This window comes from Drosophila innubila (genome assembly GCF_004354385.1).
Source record: "Drosophila innubila isolate TH190305 chromosome 2L unlocalized genomic scaffold, UK_Dinn_1.0 5_B_2L, whole genome shotgun sequence".
Classification (NCBI taxonomy): domain Eukaryota; kingdom Metazoa; phylum Arthropoda; class Insecta; order Diptera; family Drosophilidae; genus Drosophila; species Drosophila innubila.
The window spans coordinates 6,578,541-6,602,218 of NW_022995373.1; the positions used below are offsets into that span (position 1 = coordinate 6,578,541).

The following is a 23,678-nucleotide window of genomic DNA, read 5'->3' on the forward strand; positions in this document are numbered from 1 at the left end:
ACAACAGTTGTATAACAGTTCTCACAACAGTTGTATAACAGTTCTACAACAGTTGTATAAAGTCTCACAACAGGGTTCTACGACAGTTGTATAACAGTTCTACAACAGTTGTATAACAGTTCTACAACAGTTGTATAACAGCTGATAGTCGAAAGGTTAACAATTGTGTGGTGCTTTTTAAGCTGCATCATAAGCTGGCAACAGTCTTCAAATTGTTAAACAAAGAACTGCCAGGTCAAAACAAAGCCCTTGTATAATAGTTGTATAATAGTTACATGTTTATGTGTTTGATATGTCTGCCTATACTGGACGTATAGCCATACGTTGCTTATGAGGTTAACAAAAATTTTTTTGTTGTTAACCATTTTGTATACCGAATTAATTTAGAGACCAAATAATGATCAAGACGATATTCCGTGCATGAAAACCGGTCAAGTTTTGGCAAAGTTATACATGTTTATGTGTATGGGCATGGCTAGCCTATCTGACGTATAGCTACATGTTGTTTATGAGGTTAACAAAAATTGTTTTTTGTTGTTAACTATTTTGTATACCGAATTAATTTAGAGACCAAATAATGATCAAGACGATATTCCGCATGAAAATCGGTCAAGTTTTGGCAAAGTTATACATGTTTATGTGTTTGATATGTCAGTCTATACTGGACGTATAGCTATAGTTGTTATGAGGTGGACAAACATTTTTGTTGTTAACTATTTTGTATGCCGAATTAAATAAGAGACCAAATAATGATCAAGACGATATTCCGCATGAAAATCGGTCAAGTTTTGGCAAAGTTATACATGTTTATGTGTATGGCATGGCTAATCTAACGCATACGTTGCTTATGAGGTTAACAAAAATTTTTTTGTTGTAAACTGCATACCAATGTTTTTATATAACAGTTGTATAACATGTATAACAGTTGTATAACAGTTGTATTACAGTTTTATAACAGTTGTATAACAGTTCTACAACAGTTGTATAACAGTTCTACAACAGTTGTATAACAGTTCTACAACAGTTGTATAACAGTTCTCACAACAGTGTACAACAGTTCTACAACAGTTGTATAACAGCTGATAGTCGAATGGTTACAATTGGGTGGTGCTTTTTAAGCGGTATCATAAGCGTATAACAGTCTCAAATTGTTAAACAAACAACTGCCAGGCTTCAAAACAAAGCCCTTTGTATAATAGTTGTATAACAAATGTATAACACTCGTAAAACTGCATACCAATGTTTTTTATATAACAGTTGTATAACACATGTATAACAGTTGTATAACAGTTGTATAACAGTTCTACAACAGTTGTATAACAGTTCCACAACAGTTGATTAACAGTTCTACAACAGTTGTATAACAGCTGATAGTCGAATGGTGACAATACAGTGGTGCTTTTAAGCGGTATCATAAGCGTATAACAGTCTTCAAATTGTTAAACGATTTAAAAACGTAGCTTGAAAATAATATAACACTTTATATATAGTTGTAAAACGCATATAAAATAGCTCTATAAGAAAGGGCAAACAATTGCCAGGCTTCAAAACAAAGCCCTTTGTATAATAGTTGTATAGCAAATGTATAACACTCGTAAAACTGCATTCTCAATGTTTTTATATAACAGTTGTATAACACATGTCTAACAGTTGTATAACAGTTGTATAACAGTTGTATAACAGTTGTATAACAGTTGTATAACAGTTCCACAACAGTTGTACAACAGTTCTACAACAGTTGTCTGACAGTTCTACAACAGTTGTACAACAGTTCTACAACATTTGTATAACAGTTCTACAACAGGCTCTACAACAGTTGTATAACAGTTATACAACAGTTGTATAACAGTTCTACAACAGTTGTATAACAGTTCTACAACAGTTGTATAACAGTTCTACAACAGTTGTATAACAGTTCTACAACAGTTGTATAACAGTTCTACAACAGGTTCTACGACAGTTGTATAACAGTTCTACAACAGTTGTATAACAGTTCTACAACAGTTGTATAACAGCTGATAGTCGAAAGGTTACAATTGTGTGGTGCTTTTTAAGCGGTATCATAAGCGTATAACAGTCTTCAAATTGTTAAACAAAGAATTGCCAGGCTTCAAAACAAAGCCCTTTGTATAATAGTTGTATAATAGTTATACATGTTTATGTGTTTGGATATGTCTAAGCCTATACTGGACGTATAGCTATACGTTGCTTATGAGGTTAACAAAAATTTTTTTTGTTGTTAACTATTTTGTATACCGAATTAATTTAGAGACCAAATAATGATCAAGACGATATTCCGCATGAAAATCGGTCAAGTTTTGGCAAAGTTATACATGTTTATGTGTATGGGCATGGCTAAGCCTATACCTGACGTATAGCTATACGTTGCTTATGAGGTTAACAAAAATTGTTTTTGTTGTTAACTATTTTGTATACCGAATTAATTTAGAGACCAAATAATGATCAAGACGATATTCCGCATGAAAATCGGTCAAGTTTTGGCAAAGTTATACATGTTTATGTGTTTGGATATGTCTAAGCCTATACTGGACGTATAGCTATACGTTGCTTATGAGGTGAACAAACATTTTTTTGTTGTTAACTATTTTGTATGCCGAATTAATTAAGAGACCAAATAATGATCAAGACGATATTCCGCATGAAAATCGGTCAAGTTTTGGCAAAGTTATACATGTTTATGTGTATGGGCATGGCTAAGCCTATACCTGACGTATACGTTGCTTATGAGGTTAACAAAAATTTTTTTTGTTGTAAAACTGCATACTCAATGTTTTTATATAACAGTTGTATAACAAATGTATAACAGTTGTATAACAGTTGTATTACAGTTTTATAACAGTTGTATAACAGTTCTACAACAGTTGTATAACAGTTCTACAACAGTTGTATAACAGTTCTACAACAGTTGTATAACAGTTCTACAACAGTTGTACAACAGTTCTACAACAGTTGTATAACAGCTGATAGTCGAATGGTTACAATTGGGTGGTGCTTTTTAAGCGGTATCATAAGCGTATAACAGTCTCTCAAATTGTTAAACAAACAATTGCCAGGCTCAAAACAAAGCCCTTTGTATAATAGTTGTATAACAAATGTATAACACTGTAAAACTGCATACTCAATGTTTTATATAACAGTTGTATAACACATGTATAACAGTTGTATAACAGTTGTATAACAGTTCTACAACAGTTGTATAACAGTTCTACAACAGTTGATTAACAGTTCTACAACAGTTGTATAACAGCTGATAGTCGAATGGTGACAATTGTGTGGTGCTTTTTAAGCGGTATCATAAGCGTATAACAGTCTTCAAATTGTTAAACGATTTAAAAACGTAGCTTGAAAATAATATAACACTTTATATATAGTTGTAAAACGCATATAAAATAGCTCTATAAGAAAGGGCAAACAAATTGCCAGGCTTCAAAACAAAGCCCTTTGTATAATAGTTGTATAGCAAATGTATAACACTCGTAAAACTGCATTCTCAATGTTTTTATATAACAGTTGTATAACACATGTATAACAGTTGTATAACAGTTGTATTACAGTTGTATAACAGTTATACAACAGTTGTATAACAGTTCTACAGCAGTTGTATAACAGTTCTACAACAGTTGTAAAACAGCTCTACAACAGATGTATAACAGTTCTACAACAGTTGTATAACAGTTCTGAAACAGTTGTACAACAGTTCTACAACAGTTGTACAACAGTTCTACAACAGTTGTACAACAGTTCTACAAAAGTTGTATAACAGTTCTACAACAGGTTCTACCACAGTTGTATAACAGTTCTACAACAGTTGTATAACAGCTGATAGTCGAATGGTTACAATTGTGTGGTGCTTTTTAAGAAGTATCATAAGCGTATAACAGTCTTCAAATTGTTAAACAAACAATTGCCAGGCTTCAAAACAAAGCCCTTTGTATAATAGTTGTATAACAAATGTATAACACTCGTAAAACTGCATACTCAATGTTTTTATATAACAGTTGTATAACACATGTATAACAGTTGTATAACAGTTGTATTACAGTTGTATAACAGTTGTATTACAGTTGTATAACAGTTCTACAACAGTTATATAACAGTTCTACAACAGTTGTATAACAGTTCTACAACAGTTGTACAACAGTTGTATAACAGTTCTACAACAGTTGTATAACAGTTCTACAACAGGTTCTACAACAGTTGTATAACAGTTCTACAACAGTTGTATAAGAGGCAACTGTTGTTGTTGCAACTTGCAAAACTTGCAACATTCTCCAATGGCTTCAGCTGATGATACTCCACAGTGTTTGACATTTGCAACAACACGGGACTAATTCTATTTAAAGCTTCAACACCATTGACTGTTGCCGGATGTTTACTGTTGCGGTTGTTGGTAAATATTGGCATCGTGTCTGATTCGATTATTCGATTAGATTCGATTATTTCACTATTGCTGAAACCACCGCTAGATGTTGTGTTATTGATATTGCTATAATGATTGGGACTAGAAGAGATGCTCTCACAGAGTCCGCTTATAGAGACGCCGACATTCAATTGGCTGTCATTGATGGCCAGCAAGGTGACCAAAGAGTTACCGGGCTGACTTGAATTATAGTTGTGCTTCTGCAATTGTTGTGCGTCCTTTAGCGGTTGTGTGTTGTTAATAAAGGGTATCATTACTGTGCTGTCAGCGGCAAGCATTCGATCCTTGTTATAGTGTGGCGGCAATTGTTGTTGTTGCTGGTGTTGCAGGTGCTGTTGTTGTCGTTTTGGGTGCAGATGGTGATGTTGATGCTGTTGGTTGTTGTCATCGTTGCCAGTCGCATAGTTAACAATATTTTTGCAGTTCCTTTCTGCCATCAAAGGTACATTCAAGTTATCCATTGTTGCTTTGTACTTTACCTAATGTTCTTTATTCTTGTTGTTCTTGTTGGTGATGATGTTCACAGGTAAAGACAGCAGTTGTCAGGCTTTCATGCACAAAAAAAAAATATGTGCTACAAAATAAAACAGCAATAGCAGCTGCTGCCCACACAATGAAATTCTTTTTTTTTTTTTGTTTTTGCTTTTTTTTGTTTGAAATTTTTGCGCTGCGCCAACGACCGAGTATTCTGAGCTATGCGCGGCTATGGTTGATAATCGAATGATCTCCAGCTTCGACGTCAACATTTTTATATTAGTTGAACTGCTGACATGCACTCAAAATGGTCAAAAAACAGGTCACACAAAAGACAGGTAGCCAGGCAGACAGCGCAAAAGGATATCCTGGCCACGTGCACAAATGATCACAGGTAACTGGATGAGTATTTACACATCTGCTGGTTACGTCGTAAAACTTTTTCATATGCATATTTCGAACATTCCTTCCTTCTTCCTTTGCTACTAAATTAAATAAAACAACAGCTGCACCACAAATTAAAATATTTTTGGTGTTATCAATTTAGATCACCGACACCTGCACAATTGGCGATTTGGCCGATCTAGCGTAACGAAATGAAATTTTTCGATCATTCAAGTGTACAAAAAGTACAAGTGTACATATGTATGAGCAGCTGTGACAAAAGCAAATGGGCATTTCCACAAAGGTCCACTGGGACCTAAAATTAAAAGTCATCCAAGGCTAACTTTTCTATAAGTATTAATGTAGGTGAACTCTTATTGCAAACAATTTTATAAAAGCAAGAACTAACGACAAGAATTGCTAAATGGAAAAAAGAAATATCAGCTAACGGAAAAATTTTGATTTGTTTTTAATAATATTTCTATGTAACGTCGCGTGCATTGCACGTGCGTGAAATCGCAAACCTAAATTTATTTCAAAAAGTGTTATCTAATATTTTTCTTGAATAAACTTATTTAACGCAAAAATAAATTACTGCACAATTTCAATAATTCGAACACTTAATGGTTTGGACAACCCGAAAATTCAAACCCTCAATTTATTTCTATGAAATAATCTGTAATCCGTGCACCTACAAAATTGCTGTTTCTGAAATTCGATCATATTATCTTGTTTTTATGTGAGGAAAGTTTTAAAGTAGTAATACTATGTGCAAGGGGAGGCATTTCAATTGGAGTAAACGCAAATTATATAGTCTTGACGTATTATTTCTTTTAAGAGCTGTGGGCCAAGCCAAGATCAAAATGACATTCCACTTGAAAATCAGTTCAAATTTGCTTTGGTCAGACTTTGGATCTAGCACTTTACAAGTCAAATTTTTCATTCAATTTTCCATAATTTTTGACAAGACAATGAAACGTCTCAGAATCAAGTTTAAAGTGTTGTTTTATAATAATTATGATATAACTGATACAATTTATATTTTTCAATTTACTCGAAAGCGAAACTTATGGTTTCGCAATCGTCTCATAGCGGCCGCTCAAATATGCAGCGCTTGCCTGCTATGCAACGACGTCCGGCCAAAAGCTTATTCAGCAATTTTGGCTGGCATCGGGTTACGGTCCGTAGTTAAGTTGCCAGCAAATACCTGATTAGCGATCTTCAGGAAATATTACTTGGCAAAATAGCCAGCAGGGATTTTTGCCACCAGCAGCATTTATTGCTGCTTTTGTATCTGTTACCGCTCCTCTTCCTCCTTATCGGCACATTTCCTCTGCTGCTTCTGTCGCTTTGCTAACTACTACACCGACAATTCCTTAGTGACGATAAGGACTGCTAAATCGTGTACTCCGTTGGAAGGCTTGAGACGCTAGATTCCGTCATAAATTCTCCTGGCTGCATCGGCAATTTTTTTATAATGTTCGCCCACACGCTTATACCTTCCTTTTGGCATGCAACATCTCCATGAGCAGTGTCTGCGTTGGCGCACTACCGGTGCAATGCTTCGAGTAGAGATACTCTTCACCCCGTGCAGCCATGGCGCGGATCTCCGTTAGTATGTTTAATAGCCTCCTGAATTTGTCATTTACTAATGGATAACACGTAAGCGTGTAATCCAGCAGCGCTGTCTGTACACTTTCGTGCCCCTCCAAGATGGTGTTTTTGTTGACAATGCCGCGTACGTCTGGATTTAACAGTATTAGAAATTTCATGCACACATAATCGCCCATATCGAACTTCAGATCCTGCAGTTTATTCTGCAATTCATTAAAGTAATCGGCTAATTGGGGAACGCCCAGAAGGCCGAGGTTCAATACATTAAAGATCTGACCGTTATTCAGTGGCGTCATATCTGGCAGACCGTTATGTATGCGATGATGAAGGTGATCCAGCACTAATATATCGGACCACGAATGCTGCAGTAGCTTCATTTGATCGTCCACCTTCAAATCCTTAAAGAAGACGGTGTTTCTTGCCCAATCAACTTCCGAGAACAGATTCTGATCAAGCACTTTACACATTAACTCAAAGAGATCTACTTCCACCTGATTGTACGTCTGCTTCTGTAGCAGCGCAAACAGTTGCGTCTGCCATTCGTGATCATCGATCGATTGCACAAATTCGCGTATCTTTGGTAAAACCCTCAGTGGATCGATGAACACATCGGCTGTGCTCGATGACTGTGTCTCAGAATCGAAGCACAACTTTGATTTCGCTGTGTTCTGCAGAGATTCAGTGCCGGTTTCATGGCTGCTGCTGCTGCTGTTGCTGTTGCCATTGCTGTTGTTGTCATTACGTTGCAAATTATCGTCATTGTTGTTCTTTTTGTTGCCACCTGCTCCACCTCCACCACCTTCACTGCCACCGCTGCTGTTGGTATTGTTGCTGTTGTTGCCGTTGCCATTTCCCAATAAGGAGCTGCCATTGACATAGCTGCCAATCGCATTGCCGACATTCATGGGAGTGGCTATCACACCACTCCCGCTCGCATTCACCTGACCCAAAGCTACAGCAATGTGACTAGGCGACGAATCCGGCGACTGTGTAAGTGAGGATATCTGCGGTATTTGTATTTCTTGCTTAAGATTCATATTCGAATATGATTGCTGGCAGCCCGGCAATAGAGTCGTCTGCTTTTCGCCCGATCCCATCGAACTGCGCAACGCCTGAAGCGCCAATTGACGCTGACGCATCACCTGCAGCTTCCGCGCTCGATCCCTTTTGTACATCGGTCCAAACTTGTTCCGTCCGCCACGCATGCGATCCGCTCGAACAGCTTCCAGTTTCATGCCCACGTCGAGGCACTTTTGGTAGCGACAGTATGGACAACGTTTGCGCTGAGTCTTATCAATGTGGCAGGTACGCTCCGCGATACAAGTGTAGACCTTTTTGTTTTGAACGGTGCGTTTGAAGAATCCCTTGCAGGACTCGCAGGTGAGCAGGCCATAATGATAGCCGCTCACCTTGTCACCGCAAACAGGGCAAAGCTCCTCAAACAGATGCTTGAAATCGATGGCCTCGCCACCGCCGGATGTGGCACTCGTGCCAGCATAATGAACACCATCAACAGTTGTACCCGCGCCACCGCCCGCATTGCCGCCAACATTGCCGGACATTTTTGAGGCACCAGAAACAGAGTTTCCACCAGCACCAACAGCTGGGGGCAGCAACATGTAACCTTTGCCAAATGAGCAGCTATAGCCAGTGGCATTCAATAGTTGGCCGCAGCTGCCAGCGTTGCCAGAACCTCCGTTGTAACTTTGTTGCAAATGGGGTGAGTTGGTCTCCTGATAGCCCCTATGATCATCGATCTCTAGACCAAATTCATCCTCCGACATGAACTCATCATCTGAGCTGACATTGGAGTCACTAAGATTGTCAGCCCGTTGTTGTTCATAATGCAACTGTTGTTGTTGTGTTGTACTTGTTGTTTTGTTTGTGACACATGAACTAGCTGCTAATTTTTCAATGCTATGCAACGATCTACGATTGGCAGTGCTTGTTGTTGCCTCTTCAGAAGCAACTGTTGTCGTATCAGCAGCAAGGCCATTACCAGCAGCAACAATAACTGAAGTATCCTTAGTGCCAGCCTCCTCAAAGTTCAACAACTGTGCCGTTGTTGAGCTTGGGACACTTGAGTTCTTACAATAGCTGCCTCAGCAGAACTTGCAACATTCTCCAATGGCTTCAGCTGATGATACTCCACAGTGTTTGACATTTGCAACAACACGGGACTAATTCTATTTAAAGCTTCAACACCATTGACTGTTGCCGGATGTTTACTGTTGCGGTTGTTGGTAAATATTGGCATTGTGTCTGATTCGATTATTCGATTAGATTCGATTATTTCACTATTGCTGAAACCACCGCTAGATGGAGCATTTAACTTGGCATCAACATTTTTATTGTTGTTATTATTATTGTTTGTGTTGTTCTTATTATTTCTGTTGGTGTTATTGATATTGCTATAATGATTGGGACTAGAAGAGATGCTCTCACAGAGTCCGCTTATAGAGACGCCGACATTCAATTGGCTGTCATTGATGGCCAGCAAGGTGACCAAAGAGTTACCGGGCTGACTTGAATTATAGTTGTGCTTCTGCAATTGTTGTGCGTCCTTTAGCGGTTGTGTGTTGTTAATAAAGGGTATCATTACTGTGCTGTCAGCGGCAAGCATTTGATCCTTGTTATAGTGTGGCGGCAATTGTTGTTGTTGCTGGTGTTGCAGGTGCTGTTGTTGTCGTTTTGGGTGCAGATGGTGATGTTGATGCTGTTGGTTGTTGTCATCGTTGCCAGTCGCATAGTTAACAATATTTTTGCTGTTCCTTTCTGCCATCAAAGGTACATTCAAGTTATCCCTTGTTGCTTTGTACTTTACCTAATGTTCTTTATTCTTGTTGTTCTTGTTGGTGATGATGTTCACAGGTAAAGACAGCAGTTGTCAGGCTTTCATGCACAAAAAAAAAATATGTGCTACAAAATAAAACAGCAATAGCAGCTGCTGCTACACAATGAAATTCTTTTTTTTTTTTTGTTTTTGCTTTTTTTTGTTTGAAATTTTGCGCTGCGCCAACGACCGAGTATTCTGAGCTATGCGCGGCTATGGTTGATAATCGAATGATCTCCAGCTTCGACGTCAACATTTTATATTAGTTGAACTGCTGACATGCACTCAAAATGGTCAAAAACAGGTCACACAAAAGACAGGTAGCCAGGCAGACAGCGCAAAAGGATATCCTGGCCACGTGCACAAATGATCACAGGTAACTGGATGAGTATTTACACATCTGCTGGTTACGTCGTAAAACTTTTTCATATGCATATTTCGAACATTCCTTCCTTCTTCCTTTGCTACTAAATTAAATAAAACAACAGCTGCACCACAAATGAAAATATTTTTGGTGTTATCAATTTAGATCACCGACACCTGCACAATTGGCGATTTGGCCGATCTAGCGTAACGAAATGAAATTTTTCGATCATTCAAGTGTACAAAAAGTACAAGTGTACATATGTATGAGCAGCTGTGACAAAAAGCAAATGGGCATTTCCACAAAGGTCCACCGGGACCTAAAAATTAAAAGTCATCCAAGGCTAACTTTTCTATAAGTATTAATGTAGGTGAAATCTTATTGCAAACAATTTTATAAAAGCAAGAACTAACGACAAGAATTGCTAAATGGAAAAAAGAAATATCAGCTAACGGAAAATTTTGATTTGTTTTAATAATATTTCTATGTAACGTCGCGTGCATTGCACGTGCGTGAAATCGCAAACCTAAATTTATTTCAAAAGTGTTATCTAATATTTTTCTTGAATAAACTTATTTAACGCAAAATAAATTACTGCACAATTTCAATAATTCGAACACTTAATGGTTTGGACAACCGAAAATTCAAACCCTCAATTTATTTCTATGAAATAATCTGTAATCCGTGCACCTACAAAATTGCTGTTTCTGAAATTCGATCATATTATCTTGTTTTATGTGAGGAAAGTTTTAAAGTAGTAATACTATGTGCAGGGGAGGCATTTCAATTGAGTAAACGCAAATTATATAGTCTTGACGTATTATTTCTTTTAAGAGCTGTGGGCCAAGCCAAGATCAAAATGACATTCCACTTGAAAATCAGTTCAAATTTGCTTTGGTCAGACTTTGGATCTAGCACTTTACAAGTCAAATTTTTCATTCAATTTTCCATAATTTTTGACAAGACAATGAAACGTCACAGAATCAATCTTAAAGTGTTGTTTTATACTAATTATGATATAAGGAGTTTACTAAAAGTGAAAACTTGAGATTTAAAATTTTCAATTTTCATAATATCAAAGGGGGGAGTGTAAACATCAATATCGAATTCTATCATAAATACTTTTTTTAAGAAATTAATAAAATTTAAATGCAGAATGAAATAAGATGCCAAACCATGATCAAAATGACCAGCTCAAATTTGACAAAGCTATGACGGTTTGACTTTGGTCAGACTTTGGATCTAGCACTTTACAAGTCAAATTTTCCATTGAATTTCCAGATTTTTGACAAGAAAATGAAACGTCTCAGAATCAAATTTAAGGTGTTGTTTTGTACTAATTATAATATAAGGAGTTTATGAAAAGTAAAAGATTGAGATTTAATAAAATTTGAATGCAGAATGAATAAAAAGGCCAAACCATGATCAAAATTAAGTTCCTCTTAAAAATCGGCTAAAATTTGACAAAGTTATGACTGTTTGATTTTGGTCAGACTTTGTATCTAGCACTTTACATGTCAAATTTTTCGTTCAATTTCCCATGATTTTTGACTAGAAAATGAAACGTCTCAGAATCAAGTTTAAAGTGTTGTTTTATAATAATTATGATATAACTGATACAATTTATATTTTTCAATTTACTCGAAAGCGAAACTTATGGTTTCGCAATCGTCTCATAGCGGCCGCTCAAATATGCAGCGCTTGCCTGCTATGCAACGACGTCCGGCCAAAAGCTTATTCAGCAATTTTGGCTGGCATCGGGTTACGGTCAACAATCCAGAGATTGTTGACTTTAGTTAACTTGTACAAGCGAATGCAGATTTTCCATAGTTAAGTTGCCAGCAAATACCTGATTAGCGATCTTCAGGAAAGCAGCAGGGATGTTTGCCACCAGCAGCATTTATTGCTGCTTTTGTATCTGTTACCGCTCCTCTTCCTCCTTATCGGCACATTTCCTCTGCTGCTTCTGTCGCTTTGCTAACTACTACACCGACAATTCCTTAGTGACGATAAGGACTGCTAAATCGTGTACTCCGTTGGAAGGCTTGAGACGCTAGATTCCGTCATAAATTCTCCTGGCTGCATCGGCAATTTTTTTATAATGTTCGCCCACACGCTTATACCTTCCTTTTGGCATGCAACATCTCCATGAGCAGTGTCTGCGTTGGCGCACTACCGGTGCAATGCTTCGAGTAGAGATACTCTTCACCCCGTGCAGCCATGGCGCGGATCTCCGTTAGTATGTTTAATAGCCTCCTGAATTTGTCATTTACTAATGGATAACACGTAAGCGTGTAATCCAGCAGCGCTGTCTGTACACTTTCGTGCCCCTCCAAGATGGTGTTTTTGTTGACAATGCCGCGTACGTCTGGATTTAACAGTATTAGAAATTTCATGCACACATAATCGCCCATATCGAACTTCAGATCCTGCAGTTTATTCTGCAATTCATTAAAGTAATCGGCTAATTGGGGAACGCCCAGAAGGCCGAGGTTCAATACATTAAAGATCTGACCGTTATTCAGTGGCGTCATATCTGGCAGACCGTTATGTATGCGATGATGAAGGTGATCCAGCACTAATATATCGGACCACGAATGCTGCAGTAGCTTCATTTGATCGTCCACCTTCAAATCCTTAAAGAAGACGGTGTTTCTTGCCCAATCAACTTCCGAGAACAGATTCTGATCAAGCACTTTACACATTAACTCAAAGAGATCTACTTCCACCTGATTGTACGTCTGCTTCTGTAGCAGCGCAAACAGTTGCGTCTGCCATTCGTGATCATCGATCGATTGCACAAATTCGCGTATCTTTGGTAAAACCCTCAGTGGATCGATGAACACATCGGCTGTGCTCGATGAGTGTGTCTCAGAATCGAAGCACAACTTTGATTTCGCTGTGTTCTGCAGAGATTCAGTGCCGGTTTCATGGCTGCTGCTGTTGCTGTTGCCATTGCTGTTGTTGTCATTACGTTGCAAATTATCGTCATTGTTGTTCTTTTTGTTGCCACCTGCTCCACCTCCACCACCTTCACTGCCACCGCTGCTGTTGGTATTGTTGCTGTTGTTGCTGTTGTTGCCGTTGCCATTTCCCAATAAGGAGCTGCCATTGACATAGCTGCCAATCGCATTGCCGACATTCATGGGAGTGGCTATCACACCACTCCCGCTCGCATTCACCTGACCCAAAGCTACAGCAATGTGACTAGGCGACGAATCCGGCGACTGTGTAAGTGAGGATATCTGCGGTATTTGTATTTCTTGCTTAAGATTCATATTCGAATATGATTGCTGGCAGCCCGGCAATAGAGTCGTCTGCTTTTCGCCCGATCCCATCGAACTGCGCAACGCCTGAAGCGCCAATTGACGCTGACGCATCACCTGCAGCTTCCGCGCTCGATCCCTTTTGTACATCGGTCCAAACTTGTTCCGTCCGCCACGCATGCGATCCGCTCGAACAGCTTCCAGTTTCATGCCCACGTCGAGGCACTTTTGGTAGCGACAGTATGGACAACGTTTGCGCTGAGTCTTATCAATGTGGCAGGTACGCTCCGCGATACAAGTGTAGACCTTTTGTTTTGAACGGTGCGTTTGAAGAATCCCTTGTAGGACTCGCAGGTGAGCAGGCCATAATGATAGCCGCTCACCTTGTCACCGCAAACAGGGCAAAGCTCCTCAAACAGATGCTTGAAATCGATGGCCTCGCCACCGCCGGATGTGGCACTCGTGCCAGCATAATGAACACCATCAACAGTTGTACCCGCGCCACCGCCCGCATTGCCGCCAACATTGCCGGACATTTTGAGGCACCAGAAACAGAGTTTCCACCAGCACCAACAGCTGGGGCAGCAACATGTAACCTTTGCCAAATGAGCAGCTATAGCCAGTGGCATTCAATAGTTGGCCGCAGCTGCCAGCGTTGCCAGAACCTCCGTTGTAACTTTGTTGCAAATGGGGTGAGTTGGTCTCCTGATAGCCCCTATGATCATCGATCTCTAGACCAAATTCATCCTCCGACATGAACTCATCATCTGAGCTGACATTGGAGTCACTAAGATTGTCAGCCCGTTGTTGTTCATAATGCAACTGTTGTTGTTGTGTTGTACTTGTTGTTTTGTTTGTGACACATGAACTAGCTGCTAATTTTTCAATGCTATGCAACGATCTACGATTGGCAGTGCTTGTTGCCTCTTCAGAAGCAACTGTTGTCGTATCAGCAGCAAGGCCATTACCAGCAGCAACAATAACTGAAGTATCCTTAGTGCCAGCCTCCTCAAAGTTCAACAACTGTGCCGTTGTTGAGCTTGGGACACTTGAGGTTCTTACAATAGCTGCCTCAGCAGAACTTGCAACATTCTCCAATGGCTTCAGCTGATGATACTCCACAGTGTTTGACATTTGCAACAACACGGGACTAATTCTATTTAAAGCTTCAACACCATTGACTGTTGCCGGATGTTTACTGTTGCGGTTGTTGGTAAATATTGGCATTGTGTCTGATTCGATTATTCGATTAGATTCGATTATTTCACTATTGCTGAAACCACCGCTAGATGGAGCATTTAACTTGGCATCAACATTTTTATTGTTGTTATTATTATTGTTTGTGTTGTTCTTATTATTTCTGTTGGTGTTATTGATATTGCTATAATGATTGGGACTAGAAGAGATGCTCTCACAGAGTCCGCTTATAGAGACGCCGACATTTAATTGGCTGTCATTGATGGCCAGCAAGGTGACCAAAGAGTTACCGGGCTGACTTGAATTATAGTTGTGCTTCTGCAATTGTTGTGCGTCCTTTAGCGGTTGTGTGTTGTTAATAAAGGGTATCATTACTGTGCTGTCAGCGGCAAGCATTCGATCCTTGTTATAGTGTGGCGGCAATTGTTGTTGTTGCTGGTGTTGCAGGTGCTGTTGTTGTCGTTTTGGGTGCAGATGGTGATGTTGATGCTGTTGGTTGTTGTCATCGTTGCCAGTCGCATAGTTAACAATATTTTTGTGTTCCTTTCTGCCATCAAAGGTACATTCGTTATCCCTTGTTGCTTTGTACTTTACCTAATGTTCTTTATTCTTGTTGTTCTTGTTGGTGATGATGTTCACAGGTAAAGACAGCAGTTGTCAGGCTTTCATGCACAAAAAAAAAATATGTGCTACAAAATAAAACAGCAATAGCAGCTGCTGTACACAATGAAATTCTTTTTTTTTTTGTTTTTGCTTTTTTTTGTTTGAAATTTTGCGCTGCGCCAACGACCGAGTATTCTGAGCTATGCGCGGCTATGGTTGATAATCGAATGATCTCCAGCTTCGACGTCAACATTTTTATATTAGTTGAACTGCTGACATGCACTCAAAATGGTCAAAAAACAGGTCACACAAAAGACAGGTAGCCAGGCAGACAGCGCAAAAGGATATCCTGGCCACGTGCACAAATGATCACAGGTAACTGGATGAGTATTTACACATCTGCTGGTTACGTCGTAAAACTTTTCATATGCATATTTCGAACATTCCTTCCTTCTTCCTTTGCTACTAAATTAAATAAAACAACAGCTGCACCACAAATGAAAATATTTTGGTGTTATCAATTTAGATCACCGACACCTGCACAATTGGCGATTTGGCCGATCTAGCGTAACGAAATGAAATTTTTCGATCATTCAAGTGTACAAAAGTACAAGTGTACATATGTATGAGCAGCTGTGACAAAAAAGCAAATGGGCATTTCCACAAAGGTCCACCGGGACCTAAAAATTAAAAGTCATCCAAGGCTAACTTTTCTATAAGTATTAATGTAGGTGAACTCTTATTGCAAACAATTTTATAAAAGCAAGAACTAACGACAAGAATTGCTAAATGGAAAAAGAAATATCAGCTAACGGAAAAATTTTGATTTGTTTTTAATAATATTTCTATGTAACGTCGCGTGCATTGCACGTGCGTGAAATCGCAAACCTAAATTTATTTCAAAAAGTGTTATCTAATATTTTTCTTGAATAAACTTATTTAACGCAAAAATAAATTACTGCACAATTTCAATAATTCGAACACTTAATGGTTTGGACAACCCGAAAATTCAAACCCTCAATTTATTTCTATGAAATAATCTGTAATCCGTGCACCTACAAAATTGCTGTTTCTGAAATTCGATCATATTATCTTGTTTTTATGTGAGGAAAGTTTTAAAGTAGTAATACTATGTGCAGGGAGGCATTTCAATTGAGTAAACAAATTATATAGTCTTGACGTATTATTTCTTTTAAGAGCTGTGGGCCAAGCCAAGATCAAAATGACATTCCACTTGAAAATCAGTTCAAATTTGCTTTGGTCAGACTTTGGATCTAGCACTTTACAAGTCAAATTTTTCATTCAATTTTCCATAATTTTGACAAGACAATGAAACGTCTCAGAATCAAGTTTAAAGTGTTGTTTTATAATAATTATGATATAACTGATACAATTTATATTTTTCAATTTACTCGAAAGCGAAACTTATGGTTTCGCAATCGTCTCATAGCGGCCGCTCAAATATGCAGCGCTTGCCTGCTATGCAACGACGTCCGGCCAAAGCTTATTCAGCAATTTTGGCTGGCATCGGGTTACGGTCCGTAGTTGTTGCCAGCAAATACCTGATTAGCGATCTTCAGGAAATATTACTTGGCAAAATAGCCAGCAGGATTTTTTGCCACCAGCAGCATTATTGCTGCTTTGTATCTGTTACCGCTCCTCTTCCTCCTTATCGGCACATTTCCTCTGCTGCTTCTGTCGCTTTGCTAACTACTACACCGACAATTCCTTAGTGACGATAAGGACTGCTAAATCGTGTACTCCGTTGGAAGGCTTGAGACGCTAGATTCCGTCATAAATTCTCCTGGCTGCATCGGCAATTTTTTTATAATGTTCGCCCACACGCTTATACCTTCCTTTTGGCATGCAACATCTCCATGAGCAGTGTCTGCGTTGGCGCACTACCGGTGCAATGCTTCGAGTAGAGATACTCTTCACCCCGTGCAGCCATGGCGCGGATCTCCGTTAGTATGTTTAATAGCCTCCTGAATTTGTCATTTACTAATGGATACACGTAAGCGTGTAATCCAGCAGCGCTGTCTGTACACTTTCGTGCCTCCAAGATGGTGTTTTTGTTGACAATGCCGCGGACGTCTGGATTTAACAGTATTAGAAATTTCATGCACACATAATCGCCCATATCGAACTTCAGATCCTGCAGTTTATTCTGCAATTCATTAAAGTAATCGGCCCAGAAGGCCGAGGATCAATACATTAAAGATCTGACCGTTATTCAGTGGCGTCATATCTGGCAGACCGTTATGTATGCGATGATGAAGGTGATCCAGCACTAATATATCGGACCACGAATGCTGCAGTAGCTTCATTTGATCGTCCACCTTCAAATCCTTAAAGAAGACGGTGTTTCTTGCCCAATCAACCGAGAACAGATTCTGATCAAGCACTTTACACATTAACTCAAAGAGATCTACTTCCACCTGATTGTACGTCTGCTTCTGTTGCAAATTATCGTCATTGTTGTTCTTTTTGTTGCCACCTGCTCCACCTCCACCACCTTCACTGCCACCGCTGCTGTTGGTATTGTTGCTGTTGTTGCCGTTGCCATTTCCCAATAAGGAGCTGCCATTGACATAGCTGCCAATCGCATTGCCGACATTCATGGAGTGGCTATCACACCACTCCGCTCGCATTCACCTGACCCAAAGCTACAGCAATGTGACTAGGCGACGAATCCGGCGACTGTGTAAGTGAGGATATCTGCGGTATTTGTATTTCTTGCTTAAGATTCATATTCGAATATGATTGCTGGCAGCCCGGCAATAGAGTCGTCTGCTTTTCGCCCGATCCCATCGAACTGCGCAACGCCTGAAGCGCCAATTGACGCTGACGCATCACCTGCAACTTCCGCGCTCGATCCCTTTTGTACATCGGTCCAAACTTGTTCCGTCCGCCACGCATGCGATCCGCTCGAACAGCTTCCAGTTTCATGCCCACGTCGAGGCACTTTTGGTAGCGACAGTATGGACAACGTTTGCGCTGAGTCTTATCAATGTGGCAGGTACGCTCCGCGATACAAGTGTAGACCTTTTTGTTTTGAACGGTGCGTTTGAAGAATCCCTTGCAGGACTCGCAGGTGAGCAGGCCATAATGATAGCCGCTCACCTTGTCACCGCAAACAGGGCAAAGCTCCTCAAACAGATGCTTGAAATCGATGGCCTCGCCACCGCCGGATGTGGCACTCGTGCCAGCATAATGAACACCATCAACAGTTGTACCCGCGCCACCGCCCGCATTGCCGCCAACATTGCCGGACATTTTTGAGGCACCAGAAACAGAGTTTCCACCAGCACCAACAGCTGGGGGCAGCAACATGTAACCTTTGCCAAATGAGCAGCTATAGCCAGTGGCATTCAATAGTTGGCCGCAGCTGCCAGCGTTGCCAGAACCTCCGTTGTAACTTTGTTGCAAATGGGGTGAGTTGGTCTCCTGATAGCCCCTATGATCATCGATCTCTAGACCAAATTCATCCTCCGACATGAACTCATCATCTGAGCTGACATTGGAGTCACTAAGATTGTCAGCCCGTTGTTGTTCATAATGCAACTGTTGTTGTTGTGTTGTACTTGTTGTTTTGTTTGTGACACATGAACTAGCTGCTAATTTTTCAATGCTATGCAACGATCTACGATTGGCAGTGCTTGTTGTTGCCTCTTCAGAAGCAACTGTTGTCGTATCAGCAGCAAGGCCATTACCAGCAGCAACAATAACTGAAGTATCCTTAGTGCCAGCCTCCTCAAAGTTCAACAACTGTGCCGTTGTTGAGCTTGGGACACTTGAGGTTCTTACAATAGCTGCCTCAGCAGAACTTGCAACATTCTCCAATGGCTTCAGCTGATGATACTCCACAGTGTTTGACATTTGCAACAACACGGGACTAATTCTATTTAAAGCTTCAACACCATTGACTGTTGCCGGATGTTTACTGTTGCGGTTGTTGGTAAATATTGGCATTGTGTCTGATTCGATTATTCGATTAGATTCGATTATTTCACTATTGCTGAAACCACCGCTAGATGGAGCATTTAACTTGGCATCAACATTTTTATTGTTGTTATTATTATTGTTTGTGTTGTTCTTATTATTTCTGTTGGTGTTATTGATATTGCTATAATGATTGGGACTAGAAGAGATGCTCTCACAGAGTCCGCTTATAGAGACGCCGACATTCAATTGGCTGTCATTGATGGCCAAGCAAGGTGACCAAAGAGTTACCGGGCTGACTTGAATTATAGTTGTGCTTCTGCAATTGTTGTGCGTCCTTTAGCGGTTGTGTTGTTAATAAAGGGTATCATTACTGTGCTGTCAGCGGCAAGCATTTGATCCTTGTTATAGTGTGGCGGCAATTGTTGTTGTTGCTGGTGTTGCAGGTGCTGTTGTTGTCGTTTTGGGTGCAGATGGTGATGTTGATGCTGTTGGTTGTTGTCATCGTTGCCAGTCGCATAGTTAACAATATTTTGGTGTTCCTTTCTGCCATCAAAGGTACATTCAAGTTATCCCTTGTTGCTTTGTACTTTACCTAATGTTCTTTATTCTTGTTGTTCTTGTTGGTGATGATGTTCACAGGTAAAGACAGCAGTTGTCAGGCTTTCATGCACAAAAAAAAATATGTGCTACAAAATAAAACAGCAATAGCAGCTGCTGCCCACAATGAAATTCTTTTTTTTTTTGTTTTTGCTTTTTTTTTTTGAAATTTTGCGCTGCGCCAACGACCGAGTATTCTGGGCGCCGTTGTCCATGATGAGGACCTTTGGCACGCCAAATCTTGCCAGGATTCTTTCTCTGAACGCTTTTGGAGGGCTGCCGCCGTTGCGCTTCGCATTGGTACTAATTCAGCCCATTTGAGAACCGATCTATAAATACCAGTAGCGTTGTATTCCGTGTTTTGAGCGTGGTAATGGTCCGACGAAATCTGCGCACACCGTGGCCCATGGTTCTTCCGGAATTTGCGTGAGCATCTTGCCGGCTGCCTGCAACTGGTACGGCTTGTATTGCTGGCAAACGTCACATCGTTGTACATAGTTGCGGACATCTCGGTGCAATCCTGGCCAATAATAACGTGCCGCCACCCGAGCTATCGTTTTCCGTGTTCCAGTATGTCCCGCTGCTGCTATGTCGTGATTTTCGTGTAATACACGTTGCCTTTCGTTCGATGGCACACACAACTTCCAGGATGTCACGTCCTCGTGCCCTGCTCGGTGAGGGATGTGCCTGTATAAGTTGCCAGATTCTTCTAGGTAGTCTGGGAATTTTCTGGGCTCCTTCCGAATCTTCAGTAGCATCTTGTGTATCCAGTTTCCATCAGTTCCGCCAGTTTCCGCTGTCTCTTCTTCAATTTCGACCCGAGCGCAGACATCCTCATTTAACGGTTGCCTCGACAATGCGTCTGCCAATAAGTTCAGTTTTCCTTTGCGATATGCCACTTCGAAGTCGTACTGCTGCAATTCCAATGCCCATCTGGCGATGCGACCGGTAGGGTTTTCAATAGAGTTTAACCATTTTAGCGCCATGTGGTCTGTTATGACGGCAAAATGATATCCCTCTAGGTATGGTCGCATCTTCCGAATCGCCCAAACGATAGCTAAGCATTCTTTCTCTGTTGCTGAGTAGTTTCTTCCGGGTCCGTTCAGTGTTCTGCTAGCTAGCTAGCGTAGTCAGGCACGAATCGTCTGTATCAGGATGCCACTCCGAGATATTGCCGCAGCTCCTGATGTTAGTAGGCGGTTTTAGTTGAGAAATCGCCGCTACTTTGTCCGGGTCTGTGCATATTCCATGTTCTGTCACTTTATGTCCCAGATATTTTAATTCTTTTTGAAGAAGTCGCACTTGTCGACGTTCATCTTCAAATTCGCTGCTCGGAGTCGTCGAAACACTTCCTTTAGACTGGCCATATGTTCTTCCAATGTTTTCCCAATAACGATGATGTCATCAAGATATGCGAAGGCATGTGGCAGCAATTCAGGTCCAATCACCCGATCCAATGCTCGTTGGAATGTTGCTGGTGCGGAGTGAAGTCCAAACGGCATAACTTTCCAATGGAAGAGTCCTCTGCCTGGTACTGTGAACGCTGTCAAGGGGCGACTTGTTTCCTCCATAGGGATTTGCCAGTAACTGTCCTTCAGGTCGAGGCTGGTTATGTAACGTGCTTCCCTCAACTGATCCAGGATGTGGTGTACTCGAGGTAATAAATAAGCGTCCTTGACCGATCGGCTGTTTAGCTGCCGAAAGTCGACGCACAACCTCCATTTGCCCGTTTTCTTTTTGACCATAACAATCGGGGCACTGTGTGGGAGGTTCGACGGCTCAATACATCCTTTGGCTAGCAACTCGTCGATCTGTTTGTTGATTTCTTCTTGCATCTTAGGGTTCTTTTGGGAAGTAGCGTTGCTTTATCGGACGGTCGTCGTGCATCACGACTCGGTGTTCCGTGATTGGTGATGTGCCGCTCATAACAGCAAATGCGGCTAGTTCCTGCTGAAGAAATTTATCCACCGCTGTCTCGGGGTGTAAGGATTCACACTGCTCCATGCCGATGCTCGTTGTTTCATCCCTAGTTGTAATGGTATGTTCCAGCGTGTTTTCCTCTTCTTGTATTGCCAGTTCTGGTTTTCTTTGCTCTTGTTTTCCTTGTTCTTGTTTTCCTTGTTCTTGTTCTCCTTGTTTCTGTGTGTGGTCTGTGTTGACAACCGAGAGTTTCTCTTCTTGTACTCTGTTGTTTTGTCGACGAGTCGGGATTCTGACTTCGATTCCGGCGCATTCGAAGTTAGTTCCCATGTTGGAGAGGAAATCCCATCCTAGCACCAGTTCGTCGATGACTCCCGACAGAATTAATAACGGCATGTTTACAGTTTTGTTGGCGAGCTATATCTGTGCCTCCACTTGTTCCGTAACGACACCAGTCCGGCCATCTGCCAACCGCACCTGTCTCTGTGTTGCTTTTAGTTCAAATCCTTCTTCGCATAGCGTCCCTGCTAGTTCTTCGCTTAAGAAACTGCTCGTTGCCTCTGTGTCGATGGTAGCGTTGTACAGGTTGTTTCCAATTTGAACCGTAGCTGACAGGCGGTGGCCCTCGTCCTTTAAAGTGCCGATTAATTGTGGGGAGCGCGCTATCGGCATCCGCTCGCTCCTGGAAGCTGGACGTCGACGATCGTTTCCTGTCGGCAACATTGCACTGTGCGAACTCCAATTCGCCCACATATCCAGCAGAAAGGAGGCTCGGATTTTGACATTCCCTCGCCCAGTGTCCCTCTGTTCCGCATCTTCTACACGCCTGTGTTGGGTTGGGGACATGTGTTGGTTGTCCTGAGAACGCTCTAGGTGTTGGCTGTGGTCGCGACCTTGCGTTGTCGATGCACCGGTACATGGGCCTTTAGTTTCTGCTGGTCTAGCGTCTTCTACTGCAATGAGCCTGGGGCGGTTACCACGGATTGTTGCCGCAATTTCTCTCTGTCCGCTCCAGTTCCTCGAATTCTCCGCCAATTGCATGAGCTCGATCAAACTGCCATTCTGATACGGTCTTGCGAACGCTCTGAAGTCAGGAAGGCTGCTGTTGTATATTTTCTCTCGTTCCTGCTCCTTCGTTAATCTTAGTGGCCGCATCAACGTCTGCATCTCTACCATGAACTTTTAAATGGTTCATTTATGCCCTGCTTCCTCCGATCAACTTCTTCCGCCAGCTTTGAGAAGTAATCTCTTGGTAGGAAAAATTCGTGGAAGCTCTTTGCGAACGAAGCCCAGGCTCTCCAGTGCTCGTTGTTCGCTATATACCACTTGAGAGTCGTGCCTTTCAGTAATTCAGGCATTGCTCGTGGTATCTGGTCCAGTTCCAGCCCATAGGTTTCTGCAGACCATTCCACTTGCTCCAGAAATTCTAATGGCTTTGAGGTGCCATCGAATTTAAAACTCCACTCCCTCACTTGTTTCGCTAGTGCTGCATAATCCCGAGCTGGATTCCTTTCGGTGTGTGGCTGGAATTCGTGGTGTATGGTCGATGTGTTTTGCCAATGCGATTCCTGTTCCTCTTGTCTTTGTTGTTGTTCCCGACGCCGTGCCTCCGCGTTTGTTGAAGCAAAATCCATATGTCCATTTCCCTGGCCACTGTGTTTTGTTCTGCTTTTGGCTCTTCCCTGATGGCTGCAGCCTTCCTAGTTGGGGATGCGCGGGCATGTTGTCTGGCTAATGTGTCCAGTCGACCTGTGTGAGGTAGGCGTCCTTCTTGTGTTTGTACCCAGTCGCCGAAGTCTTTTCTCATGGTGTCCACGTTTCCGGTCAGTGTGATCCCGAACTCGCTGCCATATTGCAGCAGTTCCTCCTTTTTCAGGTTGTAGATCCATGTTCTTACCATATTGAAATCTTACTATTCTTATTCAATTCGCAAAACCCTGCAAGTTGGGCGCCAGTTGTAACGATCCTTAAGGCTTCACCGGGCTAACTCGGTCGGCGATATGAGTTCGTGCAACAAATTTATATTATGCAGCACTTGCG

The 23,678-nt window shown here is 41.2% G+C and overlaps 2 protein-coding genes and 1 pseudogene across 2 annotated transcripts; all 3 read right to left on the reverse strand.

Annotated features, from left to right (window-relative positions):
* Positions 1–6,792: 6,792 nt before the first annotated feature.
* Positions 6,793–9,617, reverse strand: LOC117782617 (nuclear hormone receptor FTZ-F1-like; the record flags this gene model as incomplete). Its single annotated transcript, XM_034619638.1, has 2 exons — positions 6,793–8,967; positions 9,006–9,617. Coding segments are annotated over 2 exons (2,787 nt in total), but the record flags the coding sequence as incomplete, so codon positions are not given.
* Positions 9,618–12,227: 2,610 nt separating this feature from the next.
* LOC117782618 (nuclear hormone receptor FTZ-F1-like) lies at positions 12,228–15,050 on the reverse strand (the record flags this gene model as incomplete). Its single annotated transcript, XM_034619639.1, is given in 3 exon segments — positions 12,228–13,687; positions 13,690–13,989; positions 14,042–15,050. Coding segments are annotated over 3 exon segments (2,769 nt in total), but the record flags the coding sequence as incomplete, so codon positions are not given.
* Positions 15,051–17,022: 1,972 nt separating this feature from the next.
* Positions 17,023–19,594, reverse strand: LOC117782619 (annotated as a pseudogene).
* Between the last annotated feature and the right edge of the window lie 4,084 nt (positions 19,595–23,678).